The sequence below is a fragment of the Branchiostoma belcheri genome, unplaced genomic scaffold (genome assembly GCF_001625305.1).
Source record: "Branchiostoma belcheri isolate BF01 breed outbred unplaced genomic scaffold, Haploidv18h27 scaffold36, whole genome shotgun sequence".
Lineage (NCBI taxonomy): Eukaryota > Metazoa > Chordata > Leptocardii > Amphioxiformes > Branchiostomatidae > Branchiostoma > Branchiostoma belcheri.
The window spans coordinates 1,677,180-1,701,890 of record NW_017803976.1 but is presented as its reverse complement, the minus strand read 5'-3'; the positions used below and the strand labels follow the sequence as shown (position 1 = coordinate 1,701,890).

The following is a 24,711-nucleotide window of genomic DNA, read 5'->3' as shown; positions in this document are numbered from 1 at the left end:
TACGGAGCCTGTGATAACTTTGGAGGATGGCACCCAGGCTGCCGAAGCTCCACGACTCAAGAACTCAGTACATACGTACAGTGCCGATTCATAAACTCCACCAAAAGCCAGCATGTGCCGGCTTGTCGTATTATTATTGTCGTACTAGCTTTGTATTCCTGTGGTTTAGTAGCATTTTTATTTTTGGTCGGATTTTTTTTATTCGCCCGCGCGCACTAGTTTGAGGGTCTTCAGAGGATGTCATCCATAAAATTAAGACGGTGTGGCCTAACGTCTCTGCTCCAAGAGTTTAAGTACCACCGTGACACACACGTACAGTGAGCTCGATGTAGTAATGTCAACTATAGACTACAAATTGCACAGATTTAGCCGTTTGAAAATCCTGTCAAACAGCACATGTCTGAGACCTACCATGCAACGTACAATATAACGTTATAGTTATAAAATAGCTATAGATTAGAGTCTATATTATGAAAAACTTAAACTTTTCTCCAACTCAAAATTTGACTCACCAGAAATTTTCGACTGAATCACTCAGTCTTCCTCAGCTATCTGACAAAAATGCTGTGGACACGTGATTTTTCCCACGTGTGACGTCAGCAAAGGGTCAAAGGTTGTCTGAAGTCGATATCGCCCCCCGTCCCGGTTGAGCGATGGTTGAAGTGCCCTGATTAGAGTCTATGTATGTATTTCAAAAGTGGTAAAATCTATAGTACAATTTCCTTGCTGGGCAGTACGCCGCATTTCACCGTTAGGCCACACCGCCTTAATTTTGTGGATGACATCCTCTGAAGACCCCCACTAGTGCGCGCGGGCGAATAAAAAAATTCCGGCCCAAAATAAGAATGCTACTAAACCACAGGAATACAAAGCTGGTATTGTGAATTTGCGGCAGTACATAGCGACGTATAAGCCGACACATGTTGGCTTTTCGCGGAATTTTTGAATCGGCACTGTACGTATGTACTTAGTTCTTGAGTCGTGGAGCTTCGGCAGCCTGGGTGCCGTCCTCCATAGCTACCACCCTCTACGTATTGTCGCTAACTACCATGGAGTACCCGGGTCTAGAGCCAGGTCAGGGCCTTGGAGGACGTAATCTTTTTTACTCCGTGAAGGAGGTCAGGACCTCCGGACGGAGTGTTCTGAACGGCTGATTTTTCATGTTCGCAGTCAAAACACTGGGTTCTCTTTGTGTAATCGGCACGCAATTTTATACGCCGTCTGCGGGCATGCCCGTGTTGATGCACGAATGTGTATTTTTGCCGTTGCTGCTTTCGCGGTCAATGTAATATTGCAGACGCACCCCTACAATTACGAGGCGAATTGGAATGGTCCAGAAAAACGCGTTGTTTGGAATAGCAGTGGGGGGGGGGTGGAACTTCATGCAGATACGGGGTGGTTTTGATAAGTGGTTCCAGATGTTTTAGCCCATGCTTAAGTGATGCCAAGTTTTTTGGAAGATGTTCGCAGCCAAAACGCATTCTTCCGTACGTCGCATTTCTGTGTAATTGGGCATGTGGTGTATACCATTATGTCCGTGATGATGCTACGTTTTTTTATTTTCACCGTAGCAGTTTTGATATTGAAGTAAATGCATATTTTAGAAACATCCCTACTTTTACAATCCTGTGGAATAGGCCGTAGGTTTAGGCAGTTGTCTGGTAGCAGAGGTTCTCTCAGTAACACTCGCGGTCCAGTCGCGCTTAATAAGTAACAGGCACGGTAAGACGGTGGGGCTGTCTTCGTTAATAGTGACACGACCATGATAGTCCGATCTTTATGTGAATGCAATGATTGTGTGCGTGTAATCAAAATGAACTTCGAACTTGAAGCACAGTATCTTTACACGCCCTGGGAGCAGTAATGGATTTGGGTCTTTTTATGTTTTATCATTGTGACGCGCCCTCATTGTATTAACCGTTGCCTAATGTCTGCACAGTAAGTCTGGCGTTGACGCTTGGGATTATTTTGTTGCAAAATATAAAATTTCACGGAGGATTGTCACCTATGGCTTCTTGTTACATGGTTCAAAGCATAGAACTCGAGCAAAGCACATAAAAAACTGAATTGGATGACACACAGACCACAAACCTGATAGTTGTACATATATGTATATTCTTCAGAACTCAAGAGAAGTAACGTTACATGATCATCTTTTATTGTAGTATATATTCAGTACTGTATATCTTAAGTCAATGTAGCAAAACTATATTGTTTGAGAATGACAAACGCAACGGAAAATATAACCTCCGGATTACATTTCATGGAGGTAATAATGGTTAGATTTTCACTGGTCACACCATAGTACTAGTAAATACGTCTGCTTCAAGAATTTAATTACGTATCGACCTAAAACAGTAAGCGCGGTCTAGTGATGTCTACATTACACTAAAAATTGCACAAACATAGCCTTTTTCACGATCCTTTTAAACAGCACATGTCTGTGTCCTACCAATATCTCATTCTACAATATATAGTGATAAAATACTAGAGTTAATGCATTTATTTCAAAAGTGGTAAAAAAAAACTATTTATTGTACAATTTCCTTGCTGGGCAGAACGTTGCGTTTCACGGTTACTGTTGCAAATAATGTCCAGTGTATTTATCTTCTTTCTAGCGGAAGTTGGCGTAGTGGTCAAAGCTGTCCAGATACTCCAAAACTGCCTGGTAACAGAACTGGTACTGGTCCTGGGGATTAATACAACAACATTTATGATTTTCAACATTAGCAATAAATCCTGTCAAGTTGATTTCCCATTTCTAAGAGCTATTTATTAGAATAATTTATGTGGTCAATGTCAGTATAAAATAGTCAGATGGCGATGATTTGATTTGATTTGATTTATTAGACTGTATCATGATACAGCCAGGACTGCCCAACTAGCCAAAGGCTATTATTAAGGTTTTTTTATTTATTTATTGAAACAACAAAGTACAAGACATGGTACAAGCTAATATTAATCACACCACTGACATAGAATACAAAGTACAGCTATGACAATGCCAAAACATCAAATGAGCGTTCGTATATACAAGAGTAACGGCAATATAAATCATCAGGCAACTGTATATCGTTGGGTATCATGTATAAAGGTTTGAGTATTATAAAGTTAAAGGGCTAGCCCTCACAACAAGAAAATAAACAATTAGGAACGTTAACAGGTAACAGTTAAGAGTGACGGCTACACTTCAGGATAACATACTATTACATGACAGATGTTGCGGCCTAACGTTAACAAGTTATGCAATCTGGCCCAGTCGCCATGTGTTTACTATGTCGATGTAAGGCCATGTTGATTTGATTATATGGATGACATCCTCCGGGAACCCCAAAACTGATGCGCGCGTGCGAATAAAAAAAAAGTTTTGAAAAAAAAAGTTGTTTTCATTATGAAATCTACGTGGTCATGAGGGTTGAACAAATGGGACAGAATATGGTTTGGCGAATTATCTAGTCTTCAAGTTCATTTCTTTACAATTTCGTCTTTTTTCGTTTGATTTTGGCATTCTGCGACATTGGTATAGTTTTTTCCGTAAATAATTTAATCAGGTTCAGTTTTTATTGGTATAGTTTTTATTTATTTTTTTTTGTAACTTACGGTATATTTTTGCTCATTTTGCAACTGTTTTGTACGATTTACAGTATGGTTGAAAACTTTTTTTTTTGGAAACGGCCGAAAATTCATGCGCGCGCGGATGTCATCCATATAATCAAATCAACATGGCCTAAGCTATTCCTGCAGCTTTTTATTTCTTCGAAATAGGAAGGTACATTGTAATAGCAGACAATGATAGGTTCATGCAGTTTTTAATGCAGTACCCACCAGTGTCTGCACCATGTGAGGCCGCTGCAGCCGGAGCGCCTTGACGACTTGGAACACGTCACAGATTCCTTCTGCTTTCACCCGCTCCAGCACCGTGCTGATGGCACAGAACGTCCCCGTGCGGCCAGACCCAGTACTGCAGGGAACATGCCAAGTTCAAACTGCTGAACAATATGTGAAATTCTGATATTTACAGCAACATTTTCCCCTCACATTCTGATATTTTGTATCACATTTCTTTTATCACCTTCTGAACGATTTTGGAAGTCAAGTTTTTGTGCGCAAGCAACTTAATCTTGTGCACCAGCGAGTTTTGTGGAAAAAAAAAAAGAAATGTGCCCTTTCACTGTAACTAACCTGCAGTGCACGGTGATTGGTCCGTTCCCAGACTGCTGCTGCTGCTTCTGGACCTGACCAATCAGATCGATCATCCCGGAGGCGTTGTCAGGACTACCGACTTCCGGCCAACCGTGGAAGTGGAACTGCTGCACCGTGCGGCTTTCTTCCTCCTGTTGGAATATGTACGGTAAAGAAATATTTATGTTAACCGAAGGAAAACATTGTTTTGCTCAGTTTCTTCCTCTTCTTCTTCTTCTTCTTCCAATCCAAACAAATAAGGTCAATGACCAGGACCAGACGTCTGTCACCATGGTAACGTGTTGGGTTACATAATGTCTCAAGTGCTATGCAGAACTTTTTGACTGTTTGAGTAGGAATAAATATAAAGCAGTAGTTTGTAAGCCTGGACCATGTGAAGATACATGTAAACATGATGCATTTGCTTTGCAAATGTTTCTTTTCTAGTGAAATATTTCATTTGATGGTTGAGATTTTTCATAATATGATTGCTTCAAAACTGTCATGGTTCGCAGGCATCGTAGAGAGCTACATGTATACTTTGGGTCGGCCTCGGGTGAACAAATACAAAGCGTGAGATTCATCCCCGCACGCGGGGTTGGCACGTTCGTGTGATCCGTCCCGTAGCACCGCGAGCGCACGTTGTCGGTACCTGGGACCCACATGCGTGCATCCCTTCCCCTAGTCTATCCTCCGATTTGGTGATATGACAGTGATAAACATCTATCAACTGACCGATATCCTACCTTTGTGTGGCGCACATGAAAGGTCCGCAGGTCATAGTCAGAGAAGGTCTCCACGCCCTGTGCTGTGACGATCACATCTCCAAAGGTCTGGAGCTGTTCATCCTCTGGCCAGTAATGGGCGCTTTTACTCTAAATACGTACAAAATGGTTATAGCCACCACAAAATTGTTTAGATGACAATAGATTTGTCTTAAACAGCACTAGCTTTATAAATGCTGCAAAACTGCGAAACCTGTTCGTTTCGTACATACAACCTATGTGTTTACTTCCTAAATCATTTCGAAAATAATCAATTAGTCCTAGCCGTGTATTCAATAGCTAACCGTATTTTAGCCGCCGAATCTCTTTCGTCCTCTCCGCAAATAGGTTAAAATAGGTTTGGAAGTGCTGCATATTACGGTGACCTGTTAGTGTTGACATAATCAATCAACTTTTACTTTTGGTACAGATTGAGAGTTGTGGTGCTAATATTGTTCAAAGAATAACGTTCCCGAGAGATATGTAAGCCTTTTAAGTTATTTTTTTTTAATATTAGCGCCACAACTCTCAATCTGTACCAAAAGTAAAAGTTGATTGATTATGTCAACACTAACAGGTCACCGCAATATGCAGCACTTCCAAACCTATTTCAAACTATTTGCCGAGAGGACGAAAGAGACTTACCCGTCCTTTCTCTTTGAGCTCCGTCAACATGACGATAGAGCAGGAGTTCCATTCCCACACCATCCTCCAGAAGTCCTCCACAGTCCGGTCCAGCGGGCCCTGGGTAGCGATGTATGCATCCTTCTGCCGGTACCCCTGCGACAAAACACTGGTGTAGTTAATCTCCAAGCAAATCCTTAAGTAGCTGGACCGTATACGTAGCGTGTTCGGCTCAGGACCAAGGTCCCAGGTTCGAATCCTAATCATAGACTATGTCATCGATATTGTGCACTTGAGAAATGCACTTTATACGACTTTCCTCACTTTATTCAGGTGGAAATGAGTACCTAGCTTCGGTTAGGGACGTCCCTTGGATAGGACATTAAATGGAAGTCCGGATACCGTGTTTGGGGAGAGCCACACCCCACGCACATCAAAGAACACTACAGTTCAAACATTACAGTCAGTGTCATCTTTCTTACGCAGCTTGTACTTAGGCCATGTTGATTTGATTATATGGATGACATCCGCGCGCGCATGAATTTTCGGCCGTTTCAAAAAAAACTAGAGTTCCCCGATCTCATACCTTCACCAAATGATGTTAATCTTTATGACTGACAAATTATACATTAGATTATTCCCCCGATTTAAGAAATAGGAACCTAATTTTCATGAATTATATCATTTTATCATAATCTCAACCAAAAGACAGTCTTATATTAACAAACAATGCATTCTAGCATTTCCTAATAAATTATGCAAATGAGGTCCTGATTTGAATAAATTATGTTTAATGATGTTCACCTCAATTTAACTTTCAAATACCACAAGTATGAAATTCCAGGCAGTTATCATTACATAATTATAAAATTTTCTCATTAATTATGCAAATTAAGTCATTATTAACATAATCAATATCTTCCTGTGTTTCTCTCGTTGTCAATTACCAATGTCACAAGCTTCAATTGTCCTATCATGGAATGCAGATGATTTATAGAATTTCCCCATAAATTATGCAAATTACATCCATATTTGCATAATTGTCACATAATTATATCAAGCATCACGTAAGCTACCTACATACCAAAAATCACGACAATCCGTCAACTGGTTCTTGAGTTATCCCCTTTTGAATATTTTCAAGAATATATCCCTGCAGTTCCAGAGCAAGCCGCTAGGGGGCCTAAACTCACGTCACTTCTTCCCCAGCGCAAGAGCTACCTACCATCCAAATTTCATCACCATAGCATGTCTAGATCATGAGATATCAAAAACGGAAGTTCAGCTGCAGTACCATAACAAGCCGCTAGGGGGTCCAAAATCTAATCATTTTGAGGTCTCATCAAGACCTACCCACCTACCAAGTATCAAGACAATCCATGAAGGCCTTCTCAAGTTATCGTGTTTACAGACAGACACACACACACACAAACACACACATACACGAACGCCCCTGAAAACATAACCTTCTTGGCGAAGGTAAAAAAGTTTTCAACCATACTGTAAATCGTACAAAACAGTTGCAAAATGAGCAAAAATATACCATAAGTTACAAAAAATAAAAATAAAAACTATACCAATGTCGTAGAATGCCAAAATCAAACAAAAAAAGACGAAATTGTAAAGAAATGAACCTGAAGACTAGATTATTCGCCAAACCATATTCTGTGCCATTTGTTCAAGCCTCATGACCACGTAGATTTCATAATGAAAGCAACTTTTTTTTGCAAAACTTTTTTTTTATTCGCACGCGCGCATCAGTTTTGGGGCTCCCGGAGGATGTCATCCATATAATCAAATCAACATGGCCTTACATGTACAAAACTGGTGTGTTACTAAAGGCGGTTTGTTAAACCTGTTATGTGAAACAAACAAACAAATACGTAGTCTGCGGCCTAAGAAGTCAAACTTTCGAGCCGATAAAATCATTGTGCGTTGACGATCTAACACGCGGCTCCGATGTCTGCTTGACTTGGTCCACGTTACTTTGTATCAAATGTACCCGTTTTTGCTCAGGTGTTCAAGTAAATAGATATGAATTTAATTTTTTTTCTGTGAAGTCTGAAATGTTGAATTCAAGGAAAGCAACTTTTGTATCTTCTAGACTGTTTTGACAGAAGATAAATACTTACATCGATGAAAGAGGCGTTGATGTAGTCAGAACCTTTCACTCCCGGTTTGTGTTTGAGAAACACACGTCTCGTGTCATCTGAAAAATATGTAGTTGTTGCCATAAAAATATTTTATACGAGAAGAAGAAGAACATCTGAAAAATATGTATAGTTGTTGCCATAAAAATATTTTATACGAGAAGAAGAAGAAGAAGGCCTCCCGTGCTCTTGCCCGAGCGTAGGGTGGTGCCCATCTCCATTTCGTAGCCCTTGGGCGACACACAATTGTGCAATGCACTACAGCAGGGGGCTAGTCCGCTGGTAGCGCTGTGTGTTTGACCTTCCCACACTCTTTCTCATATGTGCTGAGTGCTAAGCAGAGAAAGAAGTGTGTACCATTTTTTAAAGTCTTTAATTGGTATGACCCGGCCGGGGTTTGAACTCACGACCTCCCGGTTACAAAGCGAGCACTCTACCAATTGAGCTATTGCACACGGTTATACGAGAAGGGTTATACACTTTTCTTCAAAACTGTTGTAGAGTACAATGTGTGACGTTTTGTACTACGTTTTCCAGACTAACTCTTACGATGCTGCCATTTTTCGAATTCCTTTGTGAATAGTCTATATTCGACCATCTCCTTTAGGCCACACCAAGTAAATTTTATGGATGACGTCCGCCCGCGCATTGATTTTGGCCTGTTCCTAGAAAAAAAAACATGAAATTCCGCTTCCTGTAACTATGACCAAAGAGTCACGACAGTGTCGCAAATCACCAGATTCATGTGAAACCCGTAACGCGAAGAAAGTGTCCATTGACAGGACCATCCTGTCAATAACAGAAAATATGCACTATTGACAGGATCTAGGACCATCCTGTCAATAACAGAAAATTTTTCACTGTCCACTGTTCCACCTGATTTATTGCTGTTTGGATGATGAATAAAAGACTTCTTGCTTGTTACACTGTGTCACCTCATTCAATTTGTCGTCTCAGTATATTTCTAATCTAGGCTTCTTGTTTTTTAGGGCCCTTCTTGGTTTTTTTCGCCCTCTCGCATTTGATTTAGGGTCTCCAAAGGACGTCATCCATAAAATTTACTTGGTGTGGCCTTACTTCAGAGGGAAGATTTAACTCAGGCGTTCCTGTCTTCCAAAATGAAGGCTATCAACAATGTTATGGCTTTTGCTACTGTCTTAATTTAATATAGTGGTTATACATGTACCATGTAAATGAATCTGACTATGAAATATGTTATCAATGTACTCACAAGGCAGAATCTGCAGCACTCTATTCTTGTTCATGTTAGCAGGTAGGTTGCCACTGCGCATGTTCGCACGGTCCACTGGTAGTCGTGTCAGTTTCTAAACACATACAAACATGAAAAATGTTCAAATAAGATCCATATCCCAACTGTTGCGATAGTGATGGTTTTGATCAGAGCAATACGAAAAGTGGCGTCGGTGGGGCAATGGTTAGAGCGTTGAACTCGGAATCAATAGGTCCCGGGTTCGAAACTCACCATGCCCCAACGTTGTGCCCTTGGGAAAGGCACTTTACACTATTTTCCTTTCCTTGACGGTGGAGTAATGCCCTCCGAGCCTCTTAGGCTAAGCTGTCTAACTGTGTACCCAAAATACACTACGGATTTGGTGGCCCAATTTGGTGCACATTTGCCACCATGAGCCGTAATTATTATGTTTTTAATAAGAAAATATAAAGACCAAATCTTGTCACGTTTTAGAAAATCAAACCACTAGTAGGTATGTGTCTAAAAGCGATGCTAGCAAACCTCAAATTCTATCTCGAAGCCCGTCTTGTCTTTGCCCGGCTGCTCGGTCCTGAGTTTGTGCATGTAGTGGTGGATGTTCGCCACTTCCACCTCCGTGTCTCCGTACAGGTACTGTTCCAGTAGAGCCCGGTAGATAAACACGTACTGGGCCTGGTGACGTTAAAGACATTAATCATATCAGACGTCGACCAATCGGAACGCTCCATTGGTTATCAGACCGTAACCTCAAAAGTGGTCGGATACTGAATAACAGACCACTTTTTGGACCGTACCATTATACAGCGGACGGGACACTAACAGTTGTGTTAGGACTTGTAGTAAGACTCTACTAAAACGTATTATAGTTTTTTTTAATAATTTACAAGGGATTATCTCACCATCTACACCGAGGATAAGGCGAGGCATTAACCCTTTATTGCTGCTTTGTATATTCCTTACAGGATGTTATAAATGGAATATAAGTGGATTAATCGTTGATTATTTATGAAGGTTTCACATCCAGGAAATGGGATACCAAAATAAAAGTTACACAGGCACCTGTGACACATTAGAACTGTCGACTTCAGATATCTTTTAGTCTTTTACTGACAAAAGGTATTGGATGCTGCTACTTGAAACGTCTGACTGTTTCAAAATCTATCCAGTTGCTTTTGTAATTGTTACCCTGTGCTTATCTCTGTTATGATTTGACAATTTTGGGGTTCGTGTATACCCTGGGTGGATGAGTCTTGTTGACAGTTTAGTTGCCCCGACGGTAGTATAGACTGCTATGGGACCGGTGAGGTGAATATATACAAAAAGTAATTCTTCTGTTCTCACCATATTTGATATCAACTTGATAGTAAAGGATTAATGCCCCACATTATGCTCGGTGTATATGGTGAAATAATCCCTGGTCAAGTGCGATAACCACCCCATGAACCCCCTCGTTCGCTACGCTCACTTGGAGGTTTATTCGTTAGTTATATACACATCGGGGTAGGGCATTTAACCCTTCATTAATACATGGAACATTGTAACGGATTGTGTTAGATGTTGCCTGTACCTCTGTCTGGACCATGGTGCTCCTGTTCTGCCGCATCCTGGAGACAAACCCGAACACGTCCACTTTCTCTTCAGCCTGCATCATCTCCAACATGGCGTCTACCGTCAGAAACGTCCCCGTGCGGCCAACACCGGCACTGCAGAACACAGATATTCATGTATCTAACGATGAAGAACCAATAACTAGAACACAAAATGTGAAAGATATAATCATGGAATGACGATAAACCCTTGTCATGTGCACGAGAAGCTCCATCAAGTACTCAACAAGTATCACTGAGCAATTATTTTGTTAGCCAGTGTCCTCACTATGACTAGTATGAGACCGAAAGAAACAGATTATTTCAGACAGTTAGAACAATTTCTCCATCATTTCGTCATTTAGAAGATCACCAAAAGACTACGTTTCTACTAAGATCACAAAACCCACTAATTATGCAGAATGTGGGACTATTCATTATCCACTGCCTTCAAAGAAGAAGTCGAACCCCATAATAGCTAGCGTAGTAGTAGAAGTAGAAGTTTTTCCAAACAGATGTTACCTGTCTCCTGTTACTGTATTGCAATGTAATGAGTATCATACTTGATTGTACAAGCAATTAGCCTTCGGGCATGGTTTTGCAAATAAATTTTCAGTCATTATTACATTTAGATTGATCAGACTTCCTTTCTTACTATCAAATGTGCTTTCTACCTGCAGTGAACAACGATGGGCGTGTCCTTTGCGGTTGTCTTGGTAACCACTGTCCTGTGGAACTTGAGCAATCCCATGGGGCTCTGCGGCAGCCCGTAGTCCGGCCAGCCGAGGAAGTGAAACTGGGTGACCTGACGACGCCCACGGACGCCTTCCTGGTTGTTTGTAATAAAGAGACAAAGTGCTGTTGATATCAAAGAAATTATCAAAACTAAGGCCATGTTGATTTGATTATATGGATGACATCCTCCGGGAGCCCCAAATCTGATGCGCTCGTGCGAATAAAAAAAAGTTTTGCAAAAAAAAAAAGTTCTTTTCAATATGAAATCTACGTGGTCATGAGGGTTGAGCAAATGGCACAGAATATGGTTTGGCGAAAAGTTCATTTCCTTACAATTTCGTCTTTTTTCGTTTGATTTTGGCATTCTACGACATTGGTATAGTTTTTACTTATTTTTTTGTAACTTACGGTATATATTTGCTCATTTTGCAACTGTTTTGTACGATTTACAGTATGGTGGAAAACTTTTTTTTTGGGGGGGGAAACGGCCGAAAATTCATGCGCGCGCGGATGTCATCCATATAATCAAATCAACATGGCCTAATAAGGTAACATTTGCAAAGCAAATGCATCATGTTAACCTTCACATGGCCCAGCTTAACAAACTACTGCTTTGTTTATTCTTACTCAAAGACACTCATATACATGGTGACCATGCAGCCCCTCTTGAACTTAGTTGTGCATGACACAAGTGGCTTGCAACATTATGTAACCTAACACCAGTTACCATGGTGACTAACGTCTGGTTCGGGTCATTGACCTTATTTGTTTGGAGAAGAGGAAGAAGAATCAGAGCAAAAACAATATGTTTTCCTTCTGCGAAAGTAAACATAACCAACTAGTAGAGCCAACAACATTCATAGCAGTTTCAGAAAGATGTTTAGGTATCTTTAACAGGAACTTATGCTTTCAAACAAATGATGAAGCTATGGCTACACTAATTTTAGATATTCTGCAACCTTGTTTATATTTACGGCCCTGAATTTGAGATATCAATAGCTGGATTGTAATCTTGAAAATCCTTGAGCTGGCCTAAAAATACAGCATTTAGAATCCGCATTTGTAAATCACTTTCACATAATGTAATACATATGCAGTTACCTTTGTGACCAGAAATATCCGTGTCAATTGGTCCACCATAGGGATGGTGTCAACTATGGTGACGTCAATATCACCATAAGACTGTTTCCCACTGTCGGGCCAGTACTGGGTGCACTTTTGCTGTGGAGGGACATAAACAACGTCACATCTTCAACAAGCTACCAATAATGATCGATAGATAACATAACACTAGAGTATATGTGTTTACAAGGAGCCTCTACTGGCCGCACTTTTAAGACATTTGTATGTGATTTGTGTATCTGTACTTGTTTTTGTATTGTCCCTGTTTTTATATGGGCCTCTGGCCTGAAGCAAAGAATAAATAAAATATAAAATGAATAAATAAATATCTCAAGCTACATTACGGTTCCTTTCAAATGACATGTAACATGGCTAGTTATGAGATAGACCATGCTGGTTTGTCGGTTATTAAAACCAATCAAACCCAACAATAACTACAAATGTATATCTAAATTAGCATTATTAGCATTACTTATTATCATTTCTACTGTTTATTTTGTTAATCATGTTCTTGCAATTAGCCATCGGGCATGACTTTGCGATAAACTTTCCTATTAAAATGGAACAAAAACATTGGAACCTTTGTCGTGCATTCATGCCCTATCGGGCTAAGTACAGGTAAACAGATACAAAGGTATATACATGTTTGTAGTACACACAGGACTACTGATTCTAGCTCTAAAACTACTCTAATAACGTTACAGAAGTTCGGCTTCTTCTCGTTTCTTTGTGATGTTAAAATAAGATTTGAAATGGGTTTAGCATGAAAGTTCATCTGTGTTGGTACAAATCAGTATGAAATAAAGACTGAACTTTAACTTCCAACACTAGATATACCTGAACAGAGACGGGGGGCGACACAAGTTATCTGGCACGTATGACCCGCTACTACGGTCACGTGTCTCTGACGCACGTTCCAAGAGTAGACGGGTCCATTTCGTGAACAAGGTTGATGGAGTCAACCGAAAATTTGGGGTAAGTCCCAATTCTATATCTAGTGTTGGAAGTTAAAGCTAAGTCTTTATTTCATATTGAAATGGGTTTGTTTAATACAGGATGATCAAAGTAGATAACAAAATTATATTCACGTGCAGAAACGGTATAGAGATTGGAAATTGTGATTACCTTATTGTTCTCCTTTAGATTGGTCACCATAACTATTGCCTTTGACTCGGTTTCCCAAATCATCCTCCAGAAGTCATTCACCGTATTGGGCAGGGGACCTATTCATTTATTTATTTGCATTTAGCACATACATACATAAGGCCATGTTGATTTGATTATATGGATGACATACGCGCGCGCATGAATTTTCGGCCGTTTCCCCCCAAAAAAAGTTTTCAACCATACTGTAAATCGTGCAAAACAGTTGCTAAATGAGCAAAAATATACCATAAGTTGCAAGGAAAACATTTAGAAACGATACCAATGTCGTAGAATGCCAAAATCAAAGGAAAAAAGACAAAAATGTAAAGAAATGAATTCGAAGAGTAGATTATTCGCCATAACATATTCTGTGCCATTTGTTCAACCTTCATGACCACGTAGATTTCATAGTGAAAGCAACTTTTTTTTTTTGCAAAACTTTTTTTTTATTCACACGCGCGCATCAGTTTCGGGGTTCCCAGAGGATGTCATCCATATAATCAAATCAACATGGCCTTACTAACGTGAAGAGTAATCAACTCTTTCTTACCTTGTGCTGCTATGAACTTCCTTGCAACATTGTAGCCCTATAACATGAACAATATTGCCGCATAATTAAACGTGTACGTACAAAAAAGTCAGTCAGCGATGAATACCAACCCGTACGTGTAAGCTTACGAGGGCCCAGAATAGTCGGTGTCATTAAAATTACACAAAAAAATTCACAAAAAATCTATAGCTATTTTGATATATATGTACAAAAGCTCCTGTGTTTTGATTAAAACCACCATTATGCACATCTGACCAAAATATTAGCCGTGGAAATTGAGTCGTTAGCCAGGGAAATTAATGTTTTGTAGAAATGGGCGTGGCCTATAACTATTGATTACGTCATCATGACGTCATACAAATTTGCATAAATTATCATCTTGCAATCAGGTACTTGGAGAAAAAAAAATCAAGATCCATACTTAAGTCTAAGTACTATTTTTGATACCTCCCCAAAATTCACCAGCAGTGCCCTGTGGCTACCTTAATCCAGTGTGTAAGAACATTATTCGTATAGCAAACCGACAAGATTGACACAGTAATCATAGTAGCATATTCTTACATGAAGCTCACAATGAAGTCATACAATGAAGCAAACAATTTTAGAAAAACATTCAACCTACGTCCATGTAGGAAGCGTGGATGTAGTCTGATCCGGGAGTGTCAGAGATAGGAGTAAGCTGTACACGTGCATTGTCGTCTGAAAAAAAACATGCGATAAAACTTTGTTACAAAGGGGACATTTCTACCGACTGTTCTAGCCCTACTGTCATTTTCTATCCAGAAGGTTCTCTCCGATGGAATATCCACGACGTCTGGATTCCATTGCCATTGTACATCGTATAAAAGACCCGCCGGTTTTTAGACCATCCTCTCGTCCCGTTAAAATATTGCACCGAAAGTTCAGCACCAAGGACAGGGGAGGGGCCCGGTGGCGGATGGGCCGGAGGTGTGCCTAGACCGGGTGTCAAGGGCTTCTCTCATCTTCGGTCGCTTGCCGCTCTTGGCGACCGCTCATGATCAATTTTGATAGATTGGGATATCAATCAGAAACCACGATACGATATATCTAAACAGGAACTTTAACAGTAACTTGTTTGCCGTCCTTTTGGAGTGAAATAAAGATGTAGCACATAAGCCACAACTGTTGGAATATCTCAACTACAACATCATGCTTTTCATACTGAGGGAAATGTCTACCCGTGCTCTATGCAGAGCATAGGATTTTGTGCCCATGTCCATTTCCGTAGCCCTTGGGCGACACACAGTTGTGCAGGGCGCTACAGCAGGAGGCTGGTCCGCTGGTAGTGCTGTGTGCTTGACCTTCCCACACTCTTTCTCATATGTGCCGAGTGCTAAGCAGAGAAAGAAGTGTGTACCATTTTTTAAGTCTTCGGTATGACCCGGCCGGGGTTTGAACTCACGACCTTCCGGTTACAAAGGGAGCACTCTACCAACTGAGGTATTGAACCGGGAAATGTATATAACACAAATACCTACAGGCAATGATGTTCTTGAACCTGTTCTTTTCCATGTTGAAGTCGCTGTAGTAAGCTTCGGCGTGTTCTCTCCCTAGTGTACGCGGAAGGGCCTGGGGATAACACATGTGATATCGATGTTAGGAATGTCACGTATAGAACGAGTCTTTGTATGCCAATCGCCTACGTTAATTACCGTCTTGTAAGCGGTAGTCAACTTTTATAACGGTCGATGCTATATCACAGAACGGGTAACTATAAGTGTATCAGCACGATCCGTCCACAACTTTCTTGGTGTAGACAGTAGAGGGTTAGGTTAGAGCTACGCTTTTTGATCCGGATTCGAATCCGAGCTTGTGCTTTTTCTTTTTTCACTAATACCTTTTTCATTATCCTCCCTTACATTTACGATAAAAATGTTGCTTTTTATAGTATATATTACGTTTCATACGTTTTTGGACTTTTAAAAAAGTTATGATACGCTCGGATATGGCATCGACCAGTGGCGACGGCCGTTCTGAAAGGCGACGACCGTTTACGAGACAGAAATTTGCATATATCGTCTACAGTTCAAAGCGTTCACCTCTTACGAGTGAGCTACATCTTAAACATCTTTATTGATAAATTGAAAAAAAATTACGATACCCAACGTGTTCCAATACCCGAATAAATGGATTGGCTAAAAAGAATAATTCATTTTCTTACCGAGAATTCTTCCGAGAAGATCTGGTTGTCATGTGAGGTTCTCCTGTCAAACTCTGCCTCCAGATTCGTGATGGCTATTGGCTCATCAAACTTGGGTGTTTGTACAGGTGCCGAAGGCTTCTTGGCTGTAAGAAACATTACAAAACATATCAAGTCGGATAAAGCCTCACATATTGATTCAATATATACGACTGTTCTAGTTATACATACATTAAGTTTGTATTTATCTAGTAGCCTCTATCAGGCGTCGGGAGGCAGCTAGGTAGAGTAGAGATTGGGCGAACAGAGAGGTAACATGCCGAGGGAGTTGGTCCGCTAGAAAGTACAGTTTGCCGCACGCGAATGCAGCAAACTGTACGGCCAACGTAGCCTCTACCAGGCTTCAGGAGGCAGCTGGAAAGAGTAGAAATCAGTCAAAAAGAGCTATAACATGCAGAGGGAGTTGGTCCGCTAGACAGAACATTTTGCCGCACCCGAAACTATTCTCTCCAGCAGACCAACTCAACTGGCATGCTATCTCCCTATTTGGCCGATTTCTACTCTTTCCAGCCGCCTTCCGAAGCCTGGTAGAGGCTACGCCGAACTCCCTCGGCATGTTGTCTCTCTATTTGGTAAATCTCTGCTCCAGTCAACGTCATCTCTCTCTCATTTTTTGATCTTGGTTCTCTCATAAGTTCTCTGAAATCTGAGAAACATTTGACAACAACAAACCTGGTGGTTTTGGCGGCCGTGGCGTTGGTTTTGGTTTTGGTTTTGGCTTGGGTTTGACCGCAAGTTCCTCCTCGGTACCGGCGTCCACAGCAGGCCCGACCGCGCCCTGTAACTCGTCCTTAGCCTCCTCTGGAGTCGCTACCGGCGTCAGCGGAAAGTTTGCTGCTGGGATACTCTTCTTCGCCGCTGCCCGTCGTCTGCGACACAGGGAGACAGTATTTGTTTGTTTGTTTCTTTGTTACCTCCATGAAAAATGGAGGTATTGTTTTTGGCGTGTCTGTCTGTTTGTCTGTGTGTGTGTGTCTGTCTGTCTGTGTGTGTTTCCGCAACTTTGTAGTCAGCATAACTTCAGAACGCCTTTATGGATTGTGATGATATTTGGTATGATGGTAAGTCTTGGAAAGACAAAGGTCAAGGTCAAGTATGGGCCTCCTGGTGGATGACCTTGGTACTGCAGCAGAACTTCCGGTTTTTGTATCTTTTTTCCTGAACAATAACAAGTTGTCCTCGTTCTCCCTAACACTACAATATAAATACAGATTGCAATATTAAATACAAAAACAGTATACAGTATTGAACATTAATAACACGAAATACAAATTCCTACAATATCACACATTAAACATGAAATACTGTATAATGTCATGAAATATCGTACACTATATAAAAAATGGCAATGATTAAAAGCCAGTAATAAGGCCAGTGAGGTCGTAAAGCCGTACAGGAGGCTCACCTATGAAAAGGTACAGATAGTCTACATTATTCTGTGATGTTACCGCGGCCTGCATATGAATGCAGAAGTCTAACGAAAAAGTAACGGAAAACTAACGGAAAAAGTAACGGAAAACTAATGAAAAAGTAACGGAAAACTAACGAAAAAGTAACGGAAAAGAAACGCGTTAGTAACGGCCGTTAGGGTAACTATAACGGGAACGGTACTGTAATCTCACCTTGCTTACGTTTCGGTGTCAATCAGACACCTTCCTCACAATTTCTGCTTCTCGCCGCTATATGTAGCCGGTGTAGGTGGCGCTTTTGATACACCTATATCCTATATTCTACTAACCTGATCAAATTATTTTCGGAAGTAAAGATAGTCCCATGGCCTTATTGAGGCCGTCGGGGCAGTGGGGTTTATGCCACGGACTGTGTCTAGGGCACGGCATCAGAAAGCGGAGCCCATCTCCCTTCTTTCCTTCCACCACCCTTTACTCCCCCAACCGAAGTCAGGTACGCATCTTACACCTGGATACAGTGAGGAAAGCCGTGTAAAGTGCCCGAGAAAAGGTCCACCGGAACATGTCTATAAACTATAAGGTGAACATAACATTACGTTATCTATTAGAACTCAATGCTGGAACCGCTGTTTTGATATTGAGTACAATATTTCGTGTTACCTGTAAAGTAAGATGCCTAGTGCAGTCACTAATACCAACAGCACGCCGACGGCAGCTCCGATAGCTATCGGAATCACTGCAGTAGTCACCACATCTGTTTGTAGGATAACATTTTCATGTGTGATGCGTTGATGAAGGTTAGACATTCAGGTAAACAATACTGATAGGAAATTCAAACGTTTAAACTCTACTACTTGAGAAATTACGGAGATAATTTCCAGACGTTTCTAGTGACATCTACCACTCTTCTTCAGCATCACTAATGAACTACCAGAACTCGTTAACACATACTAGTATATATATAGAGCAATTGGAAAAAACAGTTGAACATGACAATGACTCATATAGCCTTTGATATGTAACGGAGATGTGACTCATGGCAGCACAGTAGTAATTAGTTAGTAATTCCTTATTTTTTTCACTGTACTGTTATGTTCACTGTTTTCACTGTCACTTCTGTACCGTGAACTTATCATTACAGTTAACAAATGATTCCTGGACTTTCTTTTTCCTGCACCTGTCACCGCCGTGAATATATAGTTCCGTGAACTTTCTCAGACCGTGAAATTTTGCTACCGTGAACATAAAGTGAATTGCAGTACTCTATCTTTGAAAGATTCCAGATAAACTGAGAAATGAATAAGTCACATATATATACAATATGTAAAACTAACCTTGTGTGACTACAGGTTCTATAAAGCTGCTCGTAGCGTACAACTGTAATTAAAAAATCATTCAGGTCAAATAGCTTTGTTGGTTTACACACACCAACAACTTAGTAGTTAGTAATACGTTTTTAGTATTTACGGACAATTAAGACAATGAGCTTGATATAAATATTTTGCAACTTTTGAAATTCCGACTGGTGGTTAAAGTATGATTATAGCTGAATTATTAGCGCTATTTAGGATAAATGTATGGCAAAATGAGTTATATGAATGTATTGTCATTGTCATACCTTTTTGGTGTCCCTCTTCCGCCTCCCACCGGAAACGGAAGTGTCCACGTAGACTCTGACCACTGCTGTGTACTTCGTCGCCGGCTCCAAGGCTTTGTCCCCGTGATCCTTTGCGCGGCCAGATGTTGTGACTTCGCTTCGTCTGCAGCACTCGTGATCACACCCTACCCCCGTCCCGACATCCACTCCTTCTGAAACTAGCTGTCTGTACTCTTCTCTGATCAAACAAAAGAATACATTTCAATCTGCAAATCTGGTGGTATGTTTCCATGATCAGGGGTGCCAGAGTATACGGTGCAATTTTACGGAATACAGTGCAAGTTTACTAGTATACAGTGCAATTTTACGGAATACAGTGCAATCGTATTAGTATACAGTGCAATTTTACGGAATACAGTGCAATTTTACGGAATACAGTGCAATTTTACAGAATACAGTGCAATTTTATTAATGACGTTGTTATGACGTAACCTGGGCCGGCTTTCCAGGGACGCCGCTGCACTGACGGAGCGTACTCACATATTTCTGTGTTTTTCGGGCGAATTTGGACCGTTCTCGTAGATAGACCTTTATCAAATCACTACATACTACACACAGGGCACCGGGATCATTTCGAATTCGCTCAAAAAAGACAGAAATATGTGAGTCAGCGACCGCGTCAGCCATCTTGAAACTCAAGGAAAGCAGGGTCCAAGTCACGTGATTCAACGTCATTAGTAAAATTGCACTGTATTCCGTAAAATTGCACTGTATTCTCATACGATTGCACTGTATTCCGTAAAATTGCAATGTATACTCTGGCACACCTGATGATGCATTGTTTTTTGCCCCCTCTTGCAATTTTGTCTTTTAAGCTTGGAACTCAACACAACTTTGTTTAAATCTGTGAAAATTGTTTCAATATTGTTCTAATTTGTTCTAATAGAACATTTCAATATGGTATATATGCCATTAGTCGTGGCAAAACACTTGCTTTTTCCTATTTCTTGACAGTATGCGTCAAAAGCATGATAAAAAAATAAACCTTACAGTAGGGTACGCCGAAAAAAACCGTTACTCAAGTAACTGGGTATGATTTTGGAAACGGTCAGACGTTTACTTTTCTGACAACTCTCCAGTGTCACTGACGAAAGGTAATGGATACTAGCTGAAACGTCTGACCATTTCCAAAATCATATCCAGTTGCGTGAGTAACTGTTTTTTTGGCGTATCTTATTACCTGGATGTCTAAACCTTCACCGACGTACCTTCATCATCATCATCTATCATCCTCCGAAGAGGTGGAGCATACAAAGTTAGATCTCCAAAACTGTTTGTAATTCATCACAGAGATAAGTTCCTGGCCCTCCAAGCCTGTTTCACTTTCAATAAGGTTCTTAAGTGTTATGTTTGAACTCTTCTCTTTGTATGAGGGTTCCAAAGTAGAAGCCTACTGGCTGGTTCTTCACTACGTACAACATGACCGGCCAAGCTTAGTCGTCGACATTCAACTACTGTAGTTACATTTGGTAACGAACCGTATAACTGTTCATTAGTAGTATGTTTCCACCACGGTGTATTGAAAACTACTCGCAGCATCTTCGTGTATGTTCCGTTTAGTTTTCTAGAATGTGACATATTCATGACCCATGATTCTGACCCATACAAAAGAATTGTTTCAATACATACCTTAAACACTTTGATCTTAGTTTGTTTTCTACTGGGCGCTTTTCAAACCTTATGTAATGAGTGAAGAGCACTTCATACCTGTACATGTACCTTACTGTAGGGTAATTTAGAGGAACCTACCTAGAAAAGCCGAGAGCAACGTAAGGCTCCGTCTGCCCTTCTAGTGGTGCTGAGTCTGTCAGGATGACGTCTGGCGCTCCAACCCGTCTCTCCAGACCTGCCAGGGTCTCATCTTTCCTCATCTTCACAACAATCACCTGGTAACAGCTAATGACGATGGACAGAAAAACGGAGAATATTCATCGAAGATTCAAACAAGATTATGCATTGACCATTCATTCATTCTTTATTTCAGGTAAAAACTCTTATAACACAGTACAACATTAAAATAATACAAAAACTTTACAGACATACAAATAAAACAGGAAGAAACATAAAAGCATAATAAATTGTAAGTCTTTCGGAAGAATGAATTCCTGTAAAAGGCATCGGAACTTATTAAGCGACTGATTGTTGCGTTGTTGGAGGATTGTTGTTATCATCATGAAAGTTCATAGTTGTAGTTACATGTTTAAAGTTAAAACTTTTCGTCCAACACAAAAAAAGTTCTCTCATCTAGAGCCACGTGACAAGCTTCAATGGGTCTGTCTACTGAGGAAGACCAGAGTGACTGGTGGAAAGCTCTAGGTGAGAGAACTTTTTTGTGTTGGACCAAAAGTTTTAACTTTCAACATATTGTTATTATCATTTATTTTTTAAAGTTTGAAAAAGGTTGTGTAAAAGGATTGTACTGTTGCCTCTGATCCTGTTTTCAACCCTGTTTTGGAGCTAAAATAAATGAAAACATAATGAGGGATAACTTATTGACTTTCCACAAAATTCTAAGCTTTTAAACACAGGTCAGCCATGTCATCATTTGAAATAACGAGTTTAAGAAGCTCACCTTATAGGTCCATTTCTCTCACTCACGTCCGGGAGGTCCATGTGAAAAGTCTTGGCAGTAGAAACCACGGGTACCGCTGGACTGGAGGGAAGCTGTATCACTGTAGGTGGTTCTATGTGGCAACAGGAAAACTTGATTATATACAAAGGCAGATGCCAAAACCATGTTGCAAAAGCGATTGTTGGAAGACAAAGGATTCTCTCAATGGAAACACGATGCTACAGGGAAATCCTGGGCATCACTTTACAATAAGGTACTACAAGCGATTGGACCAAATGGCAACCTACTGAGCACCGTAATGAAACGTAACCTGAGATGTGGCAAGTTTATTAGGGCTTGCAAAAACTGTACAAGGTACAGTGCCAGGAAGTTGAAAAGGGGTAGGCAGAGAAAGAACTGGGAAGGCAACATAAGAGAGTGGACCGGACTAAGCTTAGCTGAAGCCATGAGAGCGGCGGAGGACAGGGTTAAATGGAGGAGGATAGTGGATGGTCATCGTGCCCCAACGACCCTCAACGAGGTCAAGGGATAGGTTATGTGAAATATAAGTAATGTCTTTGTAACTTCTGTTTACTGACTACAAATTTGAAACTAGAGAAGTAACATTTGCAAAGCAAATGCATAATGTTTACCTTCGGACATGGTCTGCTCTGTTAATTTTTACTCAAACACATTCATAATTACATGTACTACTAGTATATGGTGACAGGAGTAGAGCAGACCATGAAATTGCAACATTATGTAACCCAACACGAGTCACCATGGTGACAGACGTCAACAAATCATGTCATTGGTCAGGTCAGAGGTTAGTGTTTGGAACAGAAGAGGAGGGAGAAACTGAGTAAAAACAATATGTTTTCCTTCGGTAAACATAAAAAGTACTCACCGACTCTTGTAACTTGACAGGTCAACTCCTCGCTCTTTCCCCCCTCTCCACACGTGACAGACTGGACCGTGAAGCGTATGACGGAGTTGGCGGATAAGTTTTGCTTCGGCGCCGACCACTGATGGACGGATTTGCCGAACGTTTGTTTGCTTACCTCCGCTTCAGAGTCGTCTGAGTACTGGTGAAGGGGTATCACTGTACGTGTGATCTAGAAAGATGGCGTTCAGTTATTGAGGTGTTCAAAAACTCGTATTTTCCTAGAACTATCTCAGAGTGGTACTCGTTTACTCTCCAAGCAGAGGTTGATGGTGGAAGATAGTTTGCTTTTCATACATGGCCCTTTTTTTGTCGCTACCACCACCAACCTTGGGTGGGGAAATGGTTACAGACTGGCCAATTTGATACTGTCTTACCCCCACCAAAAGATATGCTTGGAGATTAGTACTCGTTACCACCTAGCACAGTTGGGGTATCATCACTAGAAAGCTTTAAACAACTCCTGCAATTAAATGTACAAAGATTGGGTATAACAAGTCGTTCGGTGTAATATAGCTAGCTGCCGCCGCGCCACGTGCCCATGAAGCTGGTTGGGCGGTTATACCGGCTACACCGATACAGATACTCACCACATGTCCTGTAAGAATCCCACGGGTCTGTGTCGGTGATGTCCACGTGAGCCCACAACTGTCAGCGGTGACCTGGCTTTCTACAGTTGGAGCATCGGGACCTGGTGACAAGAGATCATTAATGTTCAGGGGTCAAGCTAAACGCTAAAATTGTGTCAAAATCTTTGCGCGTACAATTAGTGGCTCTAACATTGCATATAGGGCGTTTACATTGTTATCTTTGTGTGATATATGCGACTGCACTGGTTTTTCTTCGCATTTTTCTAAACTAAGGCCACACCAAGTAAATTTTATGGATGACGTCCTTTGGAGACCCTAAATCTAATGCGAGAGGGCTAAAAAAAAACAAGAAAGGCCCTAAAAAACAAGATGCCTAGATTAGAAATATACTAAGAGACGACAAATGTTAGGACACAAATTGAATGAGGTGACACAAGTGTAACAAGCAAGAAGTCTTTTATTCATCATCAAAACAGCCATAAATCAGGTGGAACAGCAGTTGTCGTCCTGTCCTGTTTTCGCGTTGCCTGTGGCTATTGACAGGATCGTCCTGTCAATAGCAGAAAATATTGCACTGCTGACAGGATCGTCCTGTCAATAGCAGAAAATATTGCACTGCTGACAGGATCGTCCTGTCAATAGCAGAAAATACTGCACTGCTGACAGGATCGTCCTGTCAATAGCAGAAAATATTGCACTGCTGACAGGATCGTCCTGTCAATAGTAGAATAATTTGCACTGCTGACAGGATTTTTCCTGTCAGCAGTGCAAATTATTCTACTATTGACAGGATCGATAAAATTTTGGTATTTTTATTTCATACTGGAAATTTTGGGGTGGGCGCTGGTTCGTGTAGGCCTTATGTAGGTGTTATTATGTATGCTATTAGGCCATTTTTTACGATCCTGCGCTGCGGCCCCTGCAGATCGTCGTGCATACATTGATCCCCCGCTCGGTAGCGCGCGCCTGGCCTCCCGTAAGCAATGCGGCGGCAGTGCGTGCCTGTCGCCCCGATTAGCCTCTACCAGGCACCGCGGATCGCTGGAAAAATAGTAGAAATTGGCCGAAATAAAGGGAATATATACCAAGGAGCTTCTCTGGCCGGCTAACTCCCTTGGTATATATTCCCTTTATTTCGGCGACAGTAGCGCTAGCCACATTACAGCCGGCGCCGCGGGAATGACACAGCGGTCCACCGGCGGGTACCCGTCGGGCTAGCCTGGGTGCCACCAAGCGCGAGTGTCTATATC

The 24,711-nt window shown here is 41.1% G+C and overlaps 1 protein-coding gene across 1 annotated transcript in view; it reads right to left on the bottom strand.

Moving 5' to 3' along the window:
- Positions 1-2,326: 2,326 nt before the first annotated feature.
- The window catches only part of LOC109476042 (receptor-type tyrosine-protein phosphatase epsilon-like), a 27,616-nt gene continuing 5,231 nt past the window's right edge, over positions 2,327-24,711 (bottom strand). The window contains exons 5-28 of the mRNA XM_019776867.1: positions 23,462-23,562; positions 22,836-23,043; positions 21,950-22,061; positions 21,127-21,273; positions 19,339-19,555; positions 19,055-19,097; positions 18,381-18,474; positions 16,984-17,180; positions 16,273-16,397; positions 15,590-15,680; positions 14,713-14,789; positions 14,091-14,127; positions 13,520-13,617; positions 12,374-12,493; positions 11,212-11,366; positions 10,519-10,654; positions 9,474-9,623; positions 8,952-9,045; positions 7,703-7,779; positions 5,592-5,726; positions 4,929-5,057; positions 4,183-4,334; positions 3,826-3,961; positions 2,327-2,689 (exon numbers count right to left, since the gene is read on the bottom strand). Coding sequence (XP_019632426.1) covers positions 2,615-2,689; positions 3,826-3,961; positions 4,183-4,334; positions 4,929-5,057; positions 5,592-5,726; positions 7,703-7,779; positions 8,952-9,045; positions 9,474-9,623; positions 10,519-10,654; positions 11,212-11,366; positions 12,374-12,493; positions 13,520-13,617; positions 14,091-14,127; positions 14,713-14,789; positions 15,590-15,680; positions 16,273-16,397; positions 16,984-17,180; positions 18,381-18,474; positions 19,055-19,097; positions 19,339-19,555; positions 21,127-21,273; positions 21,950-21,990 — 2,526 coding nt within the window. The 5' untranslated portion in view covers positions 21,991-22,061; positions 22,836-23,043; positions 23,462-23,562 and the 3' untranslated portion in view covers positions 2,327-2,614. The remainder of the gene's footprint in view (positions 2,690-3,825; positions 3,962-4,182; positions 4,335-4,928; positions 5,058-5,591; positions 5,727-7,702; positions 7,780-8,951; positions 9,046-9,473; positions 9,624-10,518; positions 10,655-11,211; positions 11,367-12,373; positions 12,494-13,519; positions 13,618-14,090; positions 14,128-14,712; positions 14,790-15,589; positions 15,681-16,272; positions 16,398-16,983; positions 17,181-18,380; positions 18,475-19,054; positions 19,098-19,338; positions 19,556-21,126; positions 21,274-21,949; positions 22,062-22,835; positions 23,044-23,461; positions 23,563-24,711) is intronic.